Source organism: Vanessa cardui, chromosome 18 (assembly GCF_905220365.1).
Source record: "Vanessa cardui chromosome 18, ilVanCard2.1, whole genome shotgun sequence".
NCBI lineage: Eukaryota > Metazoa > Arthropoda > Insecta > Lepidoptera > Nymphalidae > Vanessa > Vanessa cardui.
The window spans coordinates 819,379-833,792 of NC_061140.1; the positions used below are offsets into that span (position 1 = coordinate 819,379).

The following is a 14,414-nucleotide window of genomic DNA, read 5'->3' on the forward strand; positions in this document are numbered from 1 at the left end:
ATGACATTAACATATGTCAGTCAATCAAAATAAACTTTATTCGAGTAGGCTTTTACAAGCACTTTTAAATCGTCATTTTACAATTAAGTGAAACTACCGTCGGTTCGGAATTAGACTCTACCGAGAAGAAGCAGCAATAAACTCAGTAGTTACTCTTTTTTCTAAATATTTGCATAACAGTAAAAAGGTCACCTGTCACCAAGTAATAATGATAAAATATATTTTTAGAGAGAAGATGATTTGTCCGATGAAGAGATTGAAGAAGAGATAGAGGTTGAGGAGATTGAGGAAATTGAAGAAATCGAGGAAGAAGAGGAAGTAGAAGAGCCTAAGGATTTGAAGAAAAAATGAACTGATATCGTATAAGGTAGGAAGCTGGTGATTACTGGTAGCCGGTCACCGTACTCGTTGAATAGTCAGTCGTATTACAAGCAGAGCTTAAGTAATGTTAAGATTAAAAGATAAGCCTTTATTTAAACAAATCGTTAACAAAAGGAAAACAAATAATTGTCATAAATAATTTATTAAATAATGATACATTTTTAATTTCAGACATCTTTATAGAGTAAAGTGTCGTATATCCCAATACTCAAATTACGACCAAATAAGTGTCTCTTACTTGTATACGTGCCTACTGTTCTCAAAAACTTGACACCTTATCCGGAAACTTAATTTAAAAAAGAAAAAAGATACATGATACCCCTTTAAATTTCAAAAATCGAATAGTTCTGTAGTCAAACAAATAATTCTATATAATTTCATTACGTACGCTGTAATTTCGCGCCGTCCTATTCCCAACATTTTTTTAAATTTAATATGACTACGAAACTTCACCATTAGTACTAAGAGGTGCTTTACAATATATTTTAAAAGACATCCGATATGTTAACTGCAGTTTTGAAAATATTAACGTTTTTTTGTAAAAAATTGTAACGGAATTCGTAGATCGCCAGCTTCCAAGGACTGTTTCTACATCATATAATATTATTATAAATCATGGTAACTGTATTTACACAATGTCAGTTTTGTTTGATGTAAATTATTACGCTTTTTCTTTTAAATGGTAAATGATAATGATTTTCTTAATCTGATTGAATACATTTTTATGTTAATAATTTAACAAATTTATAATTTATTTTATTAAATAAGCATAACTAATAACGTAGAGTTTGATGTCGATTACTTCAAAATAGTTATTAAGGATATTAAAAAAAAAACAATCTCAGTGCAAAGCCCTTCTCTCTTCGTGTCTTTGTAGGACTTGCATTTTATTAATTGTACATTTTTAATCTGTACTACATTTATAATTAAAAAAATCGTTATACAAAATAAATGTCAATAAATGAACAGGTAAAAGTGTATCAATTAATACAAAGTCAAAATACGAATTTATTTATTTTTTCTTATCTGCGTTAACGCTGTGTTGGTGTGTTAAAAATTTGTGCCAAATTTACTTCCAGCTTTACATATTTTCGGGTAGATTTTTTACGTGTGTTTTTAGATTTTATTATGTATGTAAGTGATATTTTTGGTATTTTTACAATTGATAATCGTTTGTCGAAATTATGAAGATTGTGATGTCCACTAGTCAAATTTACGATATTTTAAATCGTTACTTTACTATATTTTTTGTTGTTAAACAAAATTTTGATTGTTGTTGATTGTTATCGCTTGAAGATATTATCTCATTTCACAATTTCAAACATTAATTTGGTTGAATGATAAATAATTGTTTTACTGTTTGTAAGTTACCGTTAGCCTCACTGTTTCATTCAGCTCTGGCGTTGGCTTCTTAAAGTTCTGCATTTAAATAATTGTCTTCTGCTTTACATAACAAATATTAATTAACTTTTAATTGCCTCACAATAATTTGACAGGACCAAAAATATTGCATCTCTTTCTTACGTGTGGTTTTTGAAAAGGATAGCCTGTCGAATTATTCTTGTTTACATTTAGATATTGTGTATACAGAATCGGCATTAATATGTGCCGTAATACTTAATGTTACTAAATAGATTATATAGAATATTATACTTAATTAAGTTTTTTTTTCTAATGTTTAAATTAATCTTAATATTGTAACTTAGTATATACTTATACACTTTACTAAGCATAAATTCTAAAACTGTCATCTAATATATATGAAAAAAAAAAACATTATCGGCCGAGTTATTTTGGTCTAAAACCGTACCAAAATCATAAAAAGGAAATAAAAAAATGGCATCTATAATATTTTAATTTATTTTTATTATGAAAAAGGAATTCTTATTCTATCAATGATCACAGCCAGTCGTAACACCGGAACATTCCTTTTTTGTATTATTCTTTGAAAAAAAGAGTAAAATATCTATTTTTTAATATTTATTAGAAAGTTTATGTAATGATGTTATAGAAAGTGTGTGAACATTATTCAAAGCATTTTTTGTTATTTATTGCTTATTTCAAATGTTTCATTAGTTTTTAAGAAATAAATATTTAATGTAGAATGAAGTTTTATTCATGAGTTTTAAATTAATCATTCATCTGAAAAGGTAAATATAAATCATGTTACTGGTTAATAGATCTCTGAACAGAAAAATTGCCACAGATATTAAATTTTAACAGTTTAATGAGTATTCAATTTCATCAATCCAGCCCATATGTCCCGACATTTACAAAATTAAAACCATCCCAAAAAAACTATTTTAAGAGGTAAAATTTGTTTGCTTCATTGTAATCTCTAGAACAAATGATCTCAATCTGATCTCTTTTCAGAGAGACATAAATTATAGACAACAGTGTTGTTTATTGCCCTTACTAGTTATATATAACAGTTTTATTGTTTGTGTGTTAGTATATTGTTTTTTAAATATGTTAGGTTTTCTTTTAAATTACTTATTTATTCTATTTTTGTCTTTTTATTCTCTTCTCTTCTTTTTGTAAGGATTGCTTTTTGCAGTAAAAGCCTCCAAATGTAGCCAGCTATCTGTCTCTCACTATTCCATCTTTGAATGGTTTTCGTTGTTTTTCCTTTTTTGTAATTTGTTACCGTACCTGGATTATCTGGCAGTAAATATGTGGAGAACCATGAGTATATTATATTAAAAATATTTAGCAATAATTGTTTTATGAAAATAAAATTTTCTAAATGAAATGTGGTGATAAATTATGACAATAAATAAAATTCACAATATCGAATTATACTTATATTTCCATAACAATTAAATAAAGATGTTGATTGTATTTACAGGCTATTCAAACTAGTACTGCTTGTGAGAGATTACTTGGAACCTGAAAAGATAAAAAATATGAGTTTTTATATGCAACCATTTTGACTTTATGTACTGGGGACAAGAAGCAAATATCAGGGCTTTTAAGAAATTCATAAAATATCAGAGCTTAACAGTGCCAATATCAATAATTAGACTACTATCCCTACTTTGATAATCAGAACAGAAACAATGTACTACTGAATGTTCTGTATGTCATATCCTTTTTGGGTAATATTTTATGTACACTATTGTACAATATAATAAATTGTAGTTTTAACTATGTAGTCCTTTTTGATATTGTGATATCAAAAAGGACTAGCTAACAGCTGTGGCTGTTAATAGTATTATTCCAACCAAAATAAATATAGTCTTAATGATGATTTGGAGCTGCATAACCATCAAAACTATTAGATATTCAAAATCTATCTGAGACTGTGACCAAATCCAATAAAAACATTTTTATTATATTATTAAGTTTTATAATTATATTTTAAGGTTATATTATATATAATCTAATATCAAATAATAGCCTACAAATAATGGCAAATTATTCTTTTACAATTTTTAAATAACCTTATATTTGTAACTGTAAATATCAAAAACAATTAATAATTTAAAAATACCACTACCACAGACCATATCTGAAACCAATAATATATATCTTGTCCATATCCTGATCTGAAAGTACAAACCCATAACATCTCTGGTCTTAATAGTACTCAAAAAGATGATAATAGTGTCATATTAATGTCTGTTTCTTTCACTGGTTCTTTTGAGGTCTGATGATTTGTTACTAAAATGTCGTCACGAGATGTGAACCCATTACTTTAATGTCTATAGATGGAGTTTGTCTGATATGAAATAGAAAATTTTCCATTATCTATTAGAACAATGATATATAAGTTAAATGAAAAAATATAGGTTGCCCAAGAAAGTAACTTTAGTTAGAAATAAAGAAAATTATTTTGAAGCTAAGAAATGGTAAAAAATCTAACCACTTGTCCAGGTTTTCAGTTCATCGATATCTTTCACTAGAGTCCAGTCGTGATGAACAGATTTGATAGACTTGGGAGCTGAAGTTATCTCGGGCATCAAAGTCCAGTTCTCATCAATTGCTGTCTTCTTTATCATTCCAACGGCTCCAAGAGCAAGGCACACTGGAACAGCTACCACTATCGATCTTTTCCAAGCGCCAAATACGGTGCCAGAGGCAACGCCACCGAGGAAGTAATTCCAAACATCATTCTTTTCTCTAATATTCTGTGCCGTATTTGCGGTTACCGTGAAGGCAGTGGCCATTCCCACCATCGGACCCAAAAAAAAAGCATATCTGTAGGCTGTGTTGAAAAGCCCTTTAGGGTGAGAGTACATGAGAACATCAAAAGTCGCCACTCCTAGCCCAGCGATCCCGGCATATTTTGATGTTACAAATACTTTTTTAAAAATGTCATGGCCTTCAGGCGTATCGTAATATTTGTAGGACAGCATTGGTAAAATTTATTAATGTTCAGTTTTTACCCGAAGTTGTTACACAACTTGTCCCGCAAAATGTCATCGAAAACCTTATTAATTTATGACAGCGGCATACTGACAAGAAATAATGACAGCTCCGATAAACAGACCTATATTTTTCAAAATATCAAAAATGAAACTAGTATCTTTTAAATTCCAGTTATAACTAATTTAAACACTATAAATGATATTATATTAAATTGTATTACATTCTATATTGATATTTGGAAAAGTCCTATGCAGATGTTTTTTCATGATTAGATTTAGAGTTGATGAAGTAAAAACTTTCATAAAACTATATGGCAAATAATAAATATATTTAAATTTCTCGTTATTATATTAAACAAATTGTTTTCTAGGTATTGTTTTTTTTTATTTCGTAACACTTTGTCTAGATACCGAGTTGAATAAACTTCCTTCCGTCATCAATTTGTCAGACCATTGTTGATGGTCGTTATTCTTTTTCATCTGTGGTTGTGTCAAAAGTACCAAAAATGGCGGCGGACGGTGACGAAGTGATTAGTGATCAGGAAAAAGTGAGAATTGTTTCGGATTTTATACTACATTCGCCACCAGGAGAATTTAATGAAGTGTTCAACGATGTAAGAGTATTGCTAAACAACGATACTCTACTCAAAGAGGGCGCGAGCGGAGCCTTCGCACAGTACAACAAGGACCAGCTCACGCCCGTGCGTCTTGAAGGCTCAGAACTTCATACGCTAATCACGGACCATAATGACCTTGGTGGAGGCAGGTTTTTCGACCCGCGGTCAAAGCGGTCTTTCAAGTATGATCACCTACGTAAGGAGGCATCCGAATATGAACCGTACGAACCCGACCGAGTGGCTGAGCCATGGCGAGCCGCACTCGACGTGGAGCTGACAAATTATGTTGCCGAACATTATAAACATGGTGCGAGTTTAGTCGTGGGACGTGCTCTAGAATCCGGAGACGTCTCCCTCGTTGCGTGCATCGAAGATCACCAATTTCAACCTAAGAATTACTGGAATGGTCGGTGGCGTTCAGTGTGGTCTCTGACAGTGGGTAGCGGTGCGACAGAGCTTCGTGGCATGCTTCGCGTACAAGTACACTATTATGAAGATGGTAATGTTCAACTGGTTAGTTCAAAGGAAGTGCGTGCACCTTTGGTGGCAACTGGCGAGGCCGCCACGGCTAAGGAATTCGTAAGACTCGTCTGTGATGCCGAAAACGCGTACCAGACAGCCATATCCGATAACTACAAGACAATGAGCGACACTACCTTCAAGGCGCTCCGACGACAGTTGCCGGTGACCCGAAGCAAGATCGACTGGGCGAGGCTCGTCTCCTACACGATCGGTAAGGAGTTGAAGAGCCAATGATGTCCCGCCGCTGCGCTCTGAGCTGCAGCGGTCGCTCCATGCCTCTGTACATATTCTCATAAGAGTAAATCTTGTTCAAATGTTTACTGGCTCCGAGGGATGTCGCCCCCCGGCGCGTATTTATCTATGAGTATATAGAGAAATCGCTATTGTAACTGTTAAATTTTATTGCATTTTGTTACTCTCATTATGAAAGGATATTGATTGCTTCGCCCGCTTTAAAGTGGAATTAAGACATATTTTTTAATTTCAAGAGAGTACTACACCTGTCCGTTTCAGTTTGTAGGATGAGATTATAGAGAACTGTTTGTTATTTAGGTCTGGACCGTTCTAGAGTAGGCTCTAGGTCCGTAGCAAACAATTCAACCGATTTAAAATTTGATTTACAAAAGTTGTTGCGAGATGTTATTGTTGTGTGAGCAATATGAATCTGATTTTATTAATTTGAATCGATAAAGACACGTCAATTACAGAGAATATTTACCTAAAATCTTATTAGTATCGCTCCAACAGTGATGACTATAAATTTCATGACACTTTAGTCCATCCAATTATAGCATTGAACAACAGTATTATTAATTTGTATATTAGTTCGTGGATATTGCTTGCATAATAGTACTGCGTGAAATTAATAAAGCAACGTTGATGATTTTCAAATGGTGCATTTATTGTAGTTAATTTAAAAACTGTCCACATAGCTTTAATGCTGATATATGGGCAAAGAGCACAATATATTGATTTTATTAAATTAAAAAATATGTGGAGGTTTGCTCAAGCAACAAGGTTACAGAAATGTTGGAGGTTGGTAGAAATTTATTGTCCATACGGCTATGACATTGAGAGTGCGAATGATAGCATAAACTTTTATATGTATGTAACGATAAAACGCCAATAAGGTTTATTTTGTAATTATTATTATAATTTAAAGAACGTACATTAAAAATTCAAGTATTCTGTAATGTATGATTGAATTCATTTGAATAAAAATATATATTAAAATGTTGCTAACAAATTTTTTATTTTTTTTTTGTTTTTCCAATTACAGTAAACATGTAAAACTTAATCTTGTTTGTGTATACTAGGTGTGGCATTTGATACATTGCATTATCTAAAGCACGTTTGATTATTTAACGTAATGCAACCTAATTTCTTATATTATACATGTATCACATTAAACGTAAGTTTGCTTAAACATAATGTTAAGTACTAATTTGATAAATCAGGTCATTAAAGTCCAATAACATTAAACTGGAGGATACATTAGTGGAAACGCAGTGACGTATCTATCGGTGAGCACATGAGTCATCGGTGCCGCCGCCAACACCGTCCACAACCTAATTGAGAATCGAATTTAAATTGAATGCATTTTTTTGTTTAATATTTGGCAGATGACTCGTTTTTTTTTTAAGTTTTCAAAAAAGGAATGTCTCTTTAATCCGCGTCATTGTAGTTCATGATTTGTTCTTTTTTTATTTTTTCCTATTTTTGTGACTCTCAAGGTTAATCTTTATAGAATTGGATAGATTGTAGTCTATACAGTTTTAATGTACAATTATTATTTAAAGAGTTACAGTTATAATTATATTGTTTATTGATTCACGAATTTGATTAATTTAAAAAAGACCAACATGTATCCTTTTTTTTAATTTCTTGTTACCAGCACTAAATAAGCTTACTTTAAAAAGTAAAGTATAGGTATCTAGAATTTAAAATTTTAAAGTAATTTATGTTACTAATGTTAACAAATTACTAAGACGGATTTACAAATACCTATGATCTTTTAATTAAATAACAATTTAAAATAAAGCTAACGACGATGCTTCGAACTAGACATATTTTGAATAAAATTAAATAGGTCTTTGGGCATAAAAGACGCAGATACCAAAAAAGAAACGAATACTAAAAATCACTCAAGGAACACGTTGTTTTTATAATTTAATAAGATAATTAACCAATTAATTAGAAGATAAAGTTTAAAAACACAACGGTAAATCAATTTTAAAATTGCCGTTATCTATAAGAATATCTTAAGATACGTTCAACTTTTCGCCCTTGATGGCTGATTACTTGGTCACACTATTTTGGTAAAACGATTAATTTCTTTTTGATATTTTCAAAACGGTGTCTTGTCACATCATACGATTCATGCAAAAGTGGAACATTAACGGTATTTAATTAAATCCTTAAAGTTAGTTATAAAAATGTAAAATATTAATTGTGTAGATAAAAGTGATACGGAACTTGATTTTGTTAAAGTATCAATAACTGTTTAACGTGAATCGTTTGTAAAACAATACCAACTACTTCATTAAAAAAGTTTCAGCCTAAGAGAAGTTTTTAACTTATCAGCGTGGTCATAATGATTTGTATAAAAATAGCCTTACCTATTATCTGTTATGTAGTATATTAAACTAAAACTTAAACTGACCATGTATTTCATAATTTGAGACGTGTTTCCTACTTAAGAATAGTTTAATTTTTATTCATAAAGCTTGTTTTTATCAAGGAGCCACACTTTGAATTACTCGTGGACCGTGGTTGTATACGAGTTTCCTGTTCTCGATGATAGCCTTCGAAATAAATGACGCTGTTAATTTCGTTTGCGTATTTTACTACGATATATTTAAAAAAGTTATCGACCTTTTTTTAATTTAATTATTATTTATTCATTTTCATCCGTTCAGTCTTGGTCGTATTACAAATATTTAATCACAAACTGATCAATAGTCTCAATTAAATTAGTAATGAGAAGTGAGAAAGAGATATTTAAAATTTATTCGTTATTTCTTACAGACCCAAGTAACAAATTTGACCTGTCCCATGACATAAATATTATCGCATATTTTTTTTAAATGAACCTTTCTATATATTGTTTACAAGAATTACGTAGATTCAGGCTTTGTTGCTTTTGAAGGAAGAAAGGTGTTGTTTAATTTCACTCGTTGAAAAGTTAAATATCAATTCGGAACTCGAATCAAAACAATTTTACAATTAAAAAAGTTCATCGTATTCGCAAGCAACTGTTGATTCGCCCCCGTATTGAATTCCGTTGAACAAACCTAAAAAATGTTCATCAGCGAGATTTCCATGGAACTGGAAACAAGATTCTTGCCGTCTATATATTGACGTATAGCGTTTTATGTGTCAAGGGCCGTCTGCGTGTTGCCTCCGACAACATGACTCATCGCAAGAAAACAATTTAATACGATCGTTATTTTCCTTTTTTCCATACTCTACGCACATTATAATAACAGTTTTTTGATGTCGGTCAAAAATATTTTGTGAACACTAAAATCTTAACAACGTAATATTTGGCTCCGTTTTTGTTTAAACGAACGTAAATATCAACATTTCTGCTGTTATCAATTTTATCACGAAATTATACAGTTTTGATAAAGTTCTTTTCCAAGAAAGACATGAATGATATCGCGTGTTTGAAATACACTGGACCACAAATATATGAATTGATGGAAACAAGTGAAGTACCAACTTTAATTGGTCAAGTTTGATCATATAATCTTAGTTTTCCTGAACCTACTCGAGCGGGGTTCAAATTGTTCAGTTTATGAAAATGCTGGCTGTGCGCGTTTGAATTAAAAAAAAATGTTCAGTTTGCAGATTTAACTATAACTAAGTAATTCTGTAATAGGCAGCTTTTATGAGATTGCGTGCACTCGCGATTACTTGGCAGCATTTGGACATTCTTACGTCAATATTATTGTATGTATAATTCCTAAATAAAAGTAGCCTACGTTACTCCATTTTACATCAGCTATAGTTCCAGAGACTAGCCGGAACGGAGAGACATACATCAAGTTTATTAATAATTTTAAATATTATAATATGAAAAAAAATCTGTGATAAAAATGAAATTATTCATAATAAGAATTAGTGATAAATAAAACACAGTTTGTTATTACTATAACTTTATTCGTTTCTGAACATTATATTTATAGATTTCATTATAAAATTGTGTTATCTCCAAAACTTCCGCCGATAAAACAATAAGTCTTGTTTTAAAATTTTCACTCACAGCCCATAATTTTTTGCTGTTAACATTTAATCCTAATTACAAACAATAAATTAACTTAAATGCTATAATAATTGCTATCACACTCAGTTATCGACTGGCAGCGCAACCAGCAAATGGGTTGCCTTGTGCTAAGTGTGATTGTGGACTATATAGATTACCAACCTAATTTGCGCCAAGCCTTTCCCTTTCGACTGGGCTATACAAAATTATCACTTTCTCTCGTGTTCCATGCCCCAATACTGTTCCTTACGCATATCATCAGGGTCTACCCTGGTGCCGAGATGTGGACACTGATGTTGGGGCTAGTCCACAAAATAAAGATCGCACAGATAAAGAGCGAGCTATGTTAGGGGTCTCTCGCGGATAAAATCAGAAATGAGGTTGTCCGTGAGAGAACCAAATAACGGACATAGCTCGGAGAATCAGCAAGCTGAAGTGGGCTGGCCATATCTGTCGTCGGACCGATGGCCGCTGGGGCAGACGAGTGCTAGAGTGGAGAGCGCGTCTCGGTAAGCATAATATAGGACGACCTCAGACAACATCGCCGGTAGAAGCTGGATGAGGGAAGCAGAATACGGAGCAAATTGGCGCGCACTAGGGGAGACCTATATCCAGCAGTGGACAGCAGTAGGCTGACGAGACCCTCGATAATGTTCCAAAAATGTTAGCTAAGTACGAAAAAACATGGTTTCTATTCCAGAAATGTCAAAAATGGCCATGAATACCAGCCCTTGCGACCCAGTCCAGCTCTGTGCGAATATGAAAGTGCTGATATGTCCTGCCCCAGGAGCTTAAATGGGCGAACCTTAAACATGTGACTCTTGTCTTAATATGAAAGATTAACGGCCTATTGGAAAAGTCTTGGACTACAAATCGTCTTCAGTCTTATTTATTAAGAATAATTCCTTACAACTAACGCTGGAGGTAATTTAGTATAAATGCTTCAAAATAACAAATATTTATTTGTTTTAGTTCTATCAAGTGGCAATACCATTGGGCTTGCTTTTTGTGTGATATTTTTGGTGGTAATATTCGTGGTCGTAGAGAATAGCGGGTGACGACCGCCAGTTTGTTTGCAAGTGGGTTTGCTGATCTGAAAATAAAGAGAGAAATTATTTATGGTAATCGTTATGCAGAGCCGAGATGGCCCCGTGGTTGGATCGCGCTAATTTTAACCAACGATTATAGGATCAAATCCAGGCAAGCTCCGCCGATTGTTGAAGTGCTTATTTGCGTTTACAACTGATCTCGTGCTCGGCTTTTTTCGCTGACACAGTCAGCGCGCATTAAGCAAATTTTATTTATGCACTGGAGTTTCCTATACGCGTTATGAGAAGATTCAGGACTATTTTATGGATGAATTTGTATGGAGTTTGTTGATAGATGTTTGTTGGAGATCCAAATAAAATATAAATCTATCATTATATTTTATTTGGATCATAATGATGATTGTTATATTTATTTTCAATGATTTCTATAATACCAATAAATTTAACTTTAAAATTAACTAGTCAAAACTGATAATACAAGCGCGTCATATAACATATCAAAACGTAACAAAACTTATTTACCTGTTTCCGGCGGAACAACGAAGTTCTTAGGCGGTAAAATGACCGCGGGAATCGGTCCCTCTACACCCGTCGGAAATTCTAGATCTTTCTCCGAATCTATTACGTGGAAAGTCGATAGGGAGGGGTTGATAATAGATACGTTCTTATCAGGTAACTCTTGATTCAATTCTTCTTTAACAGCAGTTACATTTGCAGCTTCAACTTCTGTGATTTCTTTGGATTCTTCTCTTTTAAATGCATGCTTGTCTTCTGTTAAATCTGCTTTTTTATTTGTAACTCTCTCAACGTTTTCTTCTGCATTTTTAATTTCACCAGCTGCTTCGGCGGTTGCACTATTATCAATTTTTGTATTTGTATTTTCTTTTTCAATATCATTAATTATGTTATAATCATTCGTTTTCACGAGGTTCTCAAACATCGGATCGTCAAGTGGGATCCCTTCTGGTAGGTCTTCGAAAGAGTATTCATGTGAGATGACAATCTCCCCGCTGTCCGTGAGGGAGCGAGCTTCGTTGAACAGATTGTCTGACGCGTGGTAGTTGTTTGTGTTCTCTGATATTTCTGAAGGGCAGTCTTCTGGGATTGTGTACATCTGTAGATATAACTTTGATTTAGTTTTATATTCAATGATAGGTATGTTCTATAGTTTACGGTTTACATAGAGAATATATATGTTGCTATTTAAACATTAATATTATAAGTATAAGGTTCAATTTCAGATAAATTGTAATCATATTTATATTATTTAAACGTTTTGTTGATTGATTGTTCTCATCAAAATGTCAGCTTTGATTAATTAAATATAACAGTATTTGCAACTATTATCTGTTATATATTGTAGGCAAACAGTTGATTTATATTTTTTTGTATTTAGAAAAATATAATATTTCTTTTAACGATCTAAAGATTAATCTTATCAAAAAAAAATACATTTAATTGCATCAATGTTGTAAGTATGACACGATATATTTTTAAATATAACTTTTATTTACTATCACGAATAGTGCCTACATCTCAAAATTAGAGAGGCAAAAACGTCAACATATATATATATATATATATATATATAAGAAAATAATAGCTATTATGATTACACATTATATAATGGTCCATGATCTAAGTCTATAGGTAACATCTGCTACAATGGAACTGACCTGCGTGTCTTTAATATCAGGCCTGTAGTAGTCAATGACCCTGACGTAGGCGGGCTTGGTGCGCGCCTTGGGGCCCACCACGTGCAAGTCGACGCACTGGCGGCCGACGCGCGGGACCGTCTCGCTGCCGTCGCGCGAGCCCAGGTACATGCTCACCTTGCCGCTGTTCGGGGACAGTTCTATGCGACGGAGGACTGCGGAATGGGAAATGGGAATAACTTTATGCTTGAAAATCATTATATAGTAGGGATGTTGATAGATTGGTCAACAACAACAGCAGCCTGTAAATTTCCCAAAGAGCTAAAGCCTTTGAGGACAATGTTCGGAACATATTCCACCACTGTGTTCCAATCCGTGTTAGTGGAATACACTTGTGGCAATTTCTATGAAATTAGACATGATATGTCTTCCTTCACCGCCGAGCACGAGATGAATTATAAACACAAATTAAGCGCATGAATAGTCATAGAAAAGTGGTGCTTGCCAGGTTTTGAACCCACAATCATCGGTTAAGATGCACGTGTTCTAGCCACCGCGCACTAACGTGTGGCTGTCGGTAGAATATCTGATGAGTGGATGGTACCTACCGAGGCGGGTTTGCACAAAGCCTACCTACCAACCAACAAGTAAGTAAATATTTGATGCAGGTAACATTCGAAGCGATACATCTCTATAGGCAATGCAACTAACAATATTAAATTTATTAATTGGAGTTAATTAATCGGATCAGCGTGCATTTTCCAAAATTTTGAAGTCGTCACCTAAGAAATTAAAAGTAACTATGTTTGTCTGATTGTTGAATTTAAGGCTAAACTAAATTAGATGAAAGCTTCAAATCCAACAAAGGTTTATTTTTAATACCTAAAGCGTACGCAAACACGCGGGCAAAAACTAGTTGAGAATAAACTATGACCCAGCGCAATGTTGGCATGAATGTTAAAATCACTTCAATAATGAATGAAAGATAGACTATTCAAACAAAGGTCGAATCTTTATTCAACATAGGTGTGTTACACTTGCATATTTAATGATTCAGTAAGTCAAATAATGAAGAGCAACAGCCTGTTAATTTCCCGCACTGCTTCGGAGATGGCTTGGAGTTGATTCCACAACGCTGCTTTAATGTGAGTTAGTTGACACATATGGGCTATGGCAATCACTTTACCTTACCTTAATATTACCTTAATATTAAAATGTGATTAAACACGGAGAGTATATTATAGATTAATATGTCACCGAGAAGCTTAATTTAATCATGTAAATATGAAATAAATAAATATAATTGTTATCTGTGCTATAATATTATAAATGTAAAAGTAATACTGCCTGTCTGTCTGTCGCTCTTTTACGACTAAACAGGTGAACTTAATGAAATTTGGTATAAAAAAATTTGAACTCCAAGACAGGACATAGGCTACTTTTTCTGCGGGCCGCGGGCGACTACTACATAAAGATAATTTAGGTTAGTTTAATCAATGATTTTCCAAAATCTATCTAATTTAATCTATTCTAAATTGTTATGAATAATTATG

The 14,414-nt window shown here is 32.9% G+C and overlaps 4 protein-coding genes across 10 annotated transcripts in view; 2 read left to right on the top strand and 2 right to left on the bottom strand.

The window, feature by feature from the left end:
- LOC124537183 (resistance to inhibitors of cholinesterase protein 3) overlaps positions 1 to 2,486 on the top strand; it is a 37,951-nt gene extending 35,465 nt beyond the window's left edge. For all 7 annotated transcript variants that reach the window (XM_047113913.1, XM_047113914.1, XM_047113907.1 and 4 more), the window contains one exon: positions 229 to 2,486. In XM_047113913.1, coding sequence (XP_046969869.1) covers positions 229 to 351 — 123 coding nt within the window. In that variant the 3' untranslated portion in view covers positions 352 to 2,486. The remainder of the gene's footprint in view (positions 1 to 228) is intronic.
- A 684-nt stretch (positions 2,487 to 3,170) lies between these two features.
- LOC124537276 (NADH dehydrogenase [ubiquinone] 1 alpha subcomplex subunit 11) lies at positions 3,171 to 4,834 on the bottom strand. The gene is made up of 2 exons (XM_047114059.1): positions 4,247 to 4,834; positions 3,171 to 3,270 (listed from the first exon to the last, which is right to left on the bottom strand). The coding sequence occupies exons 1-2, from the start codon at positions 4,737 to 4,739 to the stop codon at positions 3,260 to 3,262; spliced, it is 504 nt and encodes a 167-aa protein (XP_046970015.1). The 5' UTR covers positions 4,740 to 4,834; the 3' UTR covers positions 3,171 to 3,259.
- Positions 4,835 to 5,214: 380 nt separating this feature from the next.
- LOC124537353 (F-actin-capping protein subunit alpha) lies at positions 5,215 to 7,136 on the top strand. The gene has a single exon (XM_047114181.1). The coding sequence runs from the start codon at positions 5,258 to 5,260 to the stop codon at positions 6,122 to 6,124; it is 867 nt and encodes a 288-aa protein (XP_046970137.1). The 5' UTR covers positions 5,215 to 5,257; the 3' UTR covers positions 6,125 to 7,136.
- Positions 7,137 to 10,968: 3,832 nt separating this feature from the next.
- LOC124537201 (pregnancy zone protein-like) overlaps positions 10,969 to 14,414 on the bottom strand; it is a 53,355-nt gene continuing 49,909 nt past the window's right edge. Inside the window, exons 27-29 of the mRNA XM_047113955.1 lie at positions 12,883 to 13,076; positions 11,729 to 12,320; positions 10,969 to 11,250 (exon numbers count right to left, since the gene is read on the bottom strand). Of these exons, the coding sequence (XP_046969911.1) occupies positions 11,135 to 11,250; positions 11,729 to 12,320; positions 12,883 to 13,076 (902 nt within the window). The 3' untranslated portion in view covers positions 10,969 to 11,134. The remainder of the gene's footprint in view (positions 11,251 to 11,728; positions 12,321 to 12,882; positions 13,077 to 14,414) is intronic.

Coding starts and splice junctions, on each gene's coding strand:
- LOC124537276 (XM_047114059.1), bottom strand. CDS start 4,739: ATGCTGTCCTACAAATATTACGATACGCCTGAAGGCCATGACATTTTT.
- LOC124537353 (XM_047114181.1), top strand. CDS start 5,258: ATGGCGGCGGACGGTGACGAAGTGATTAGTGATCAGGAAAAAGTGAGA.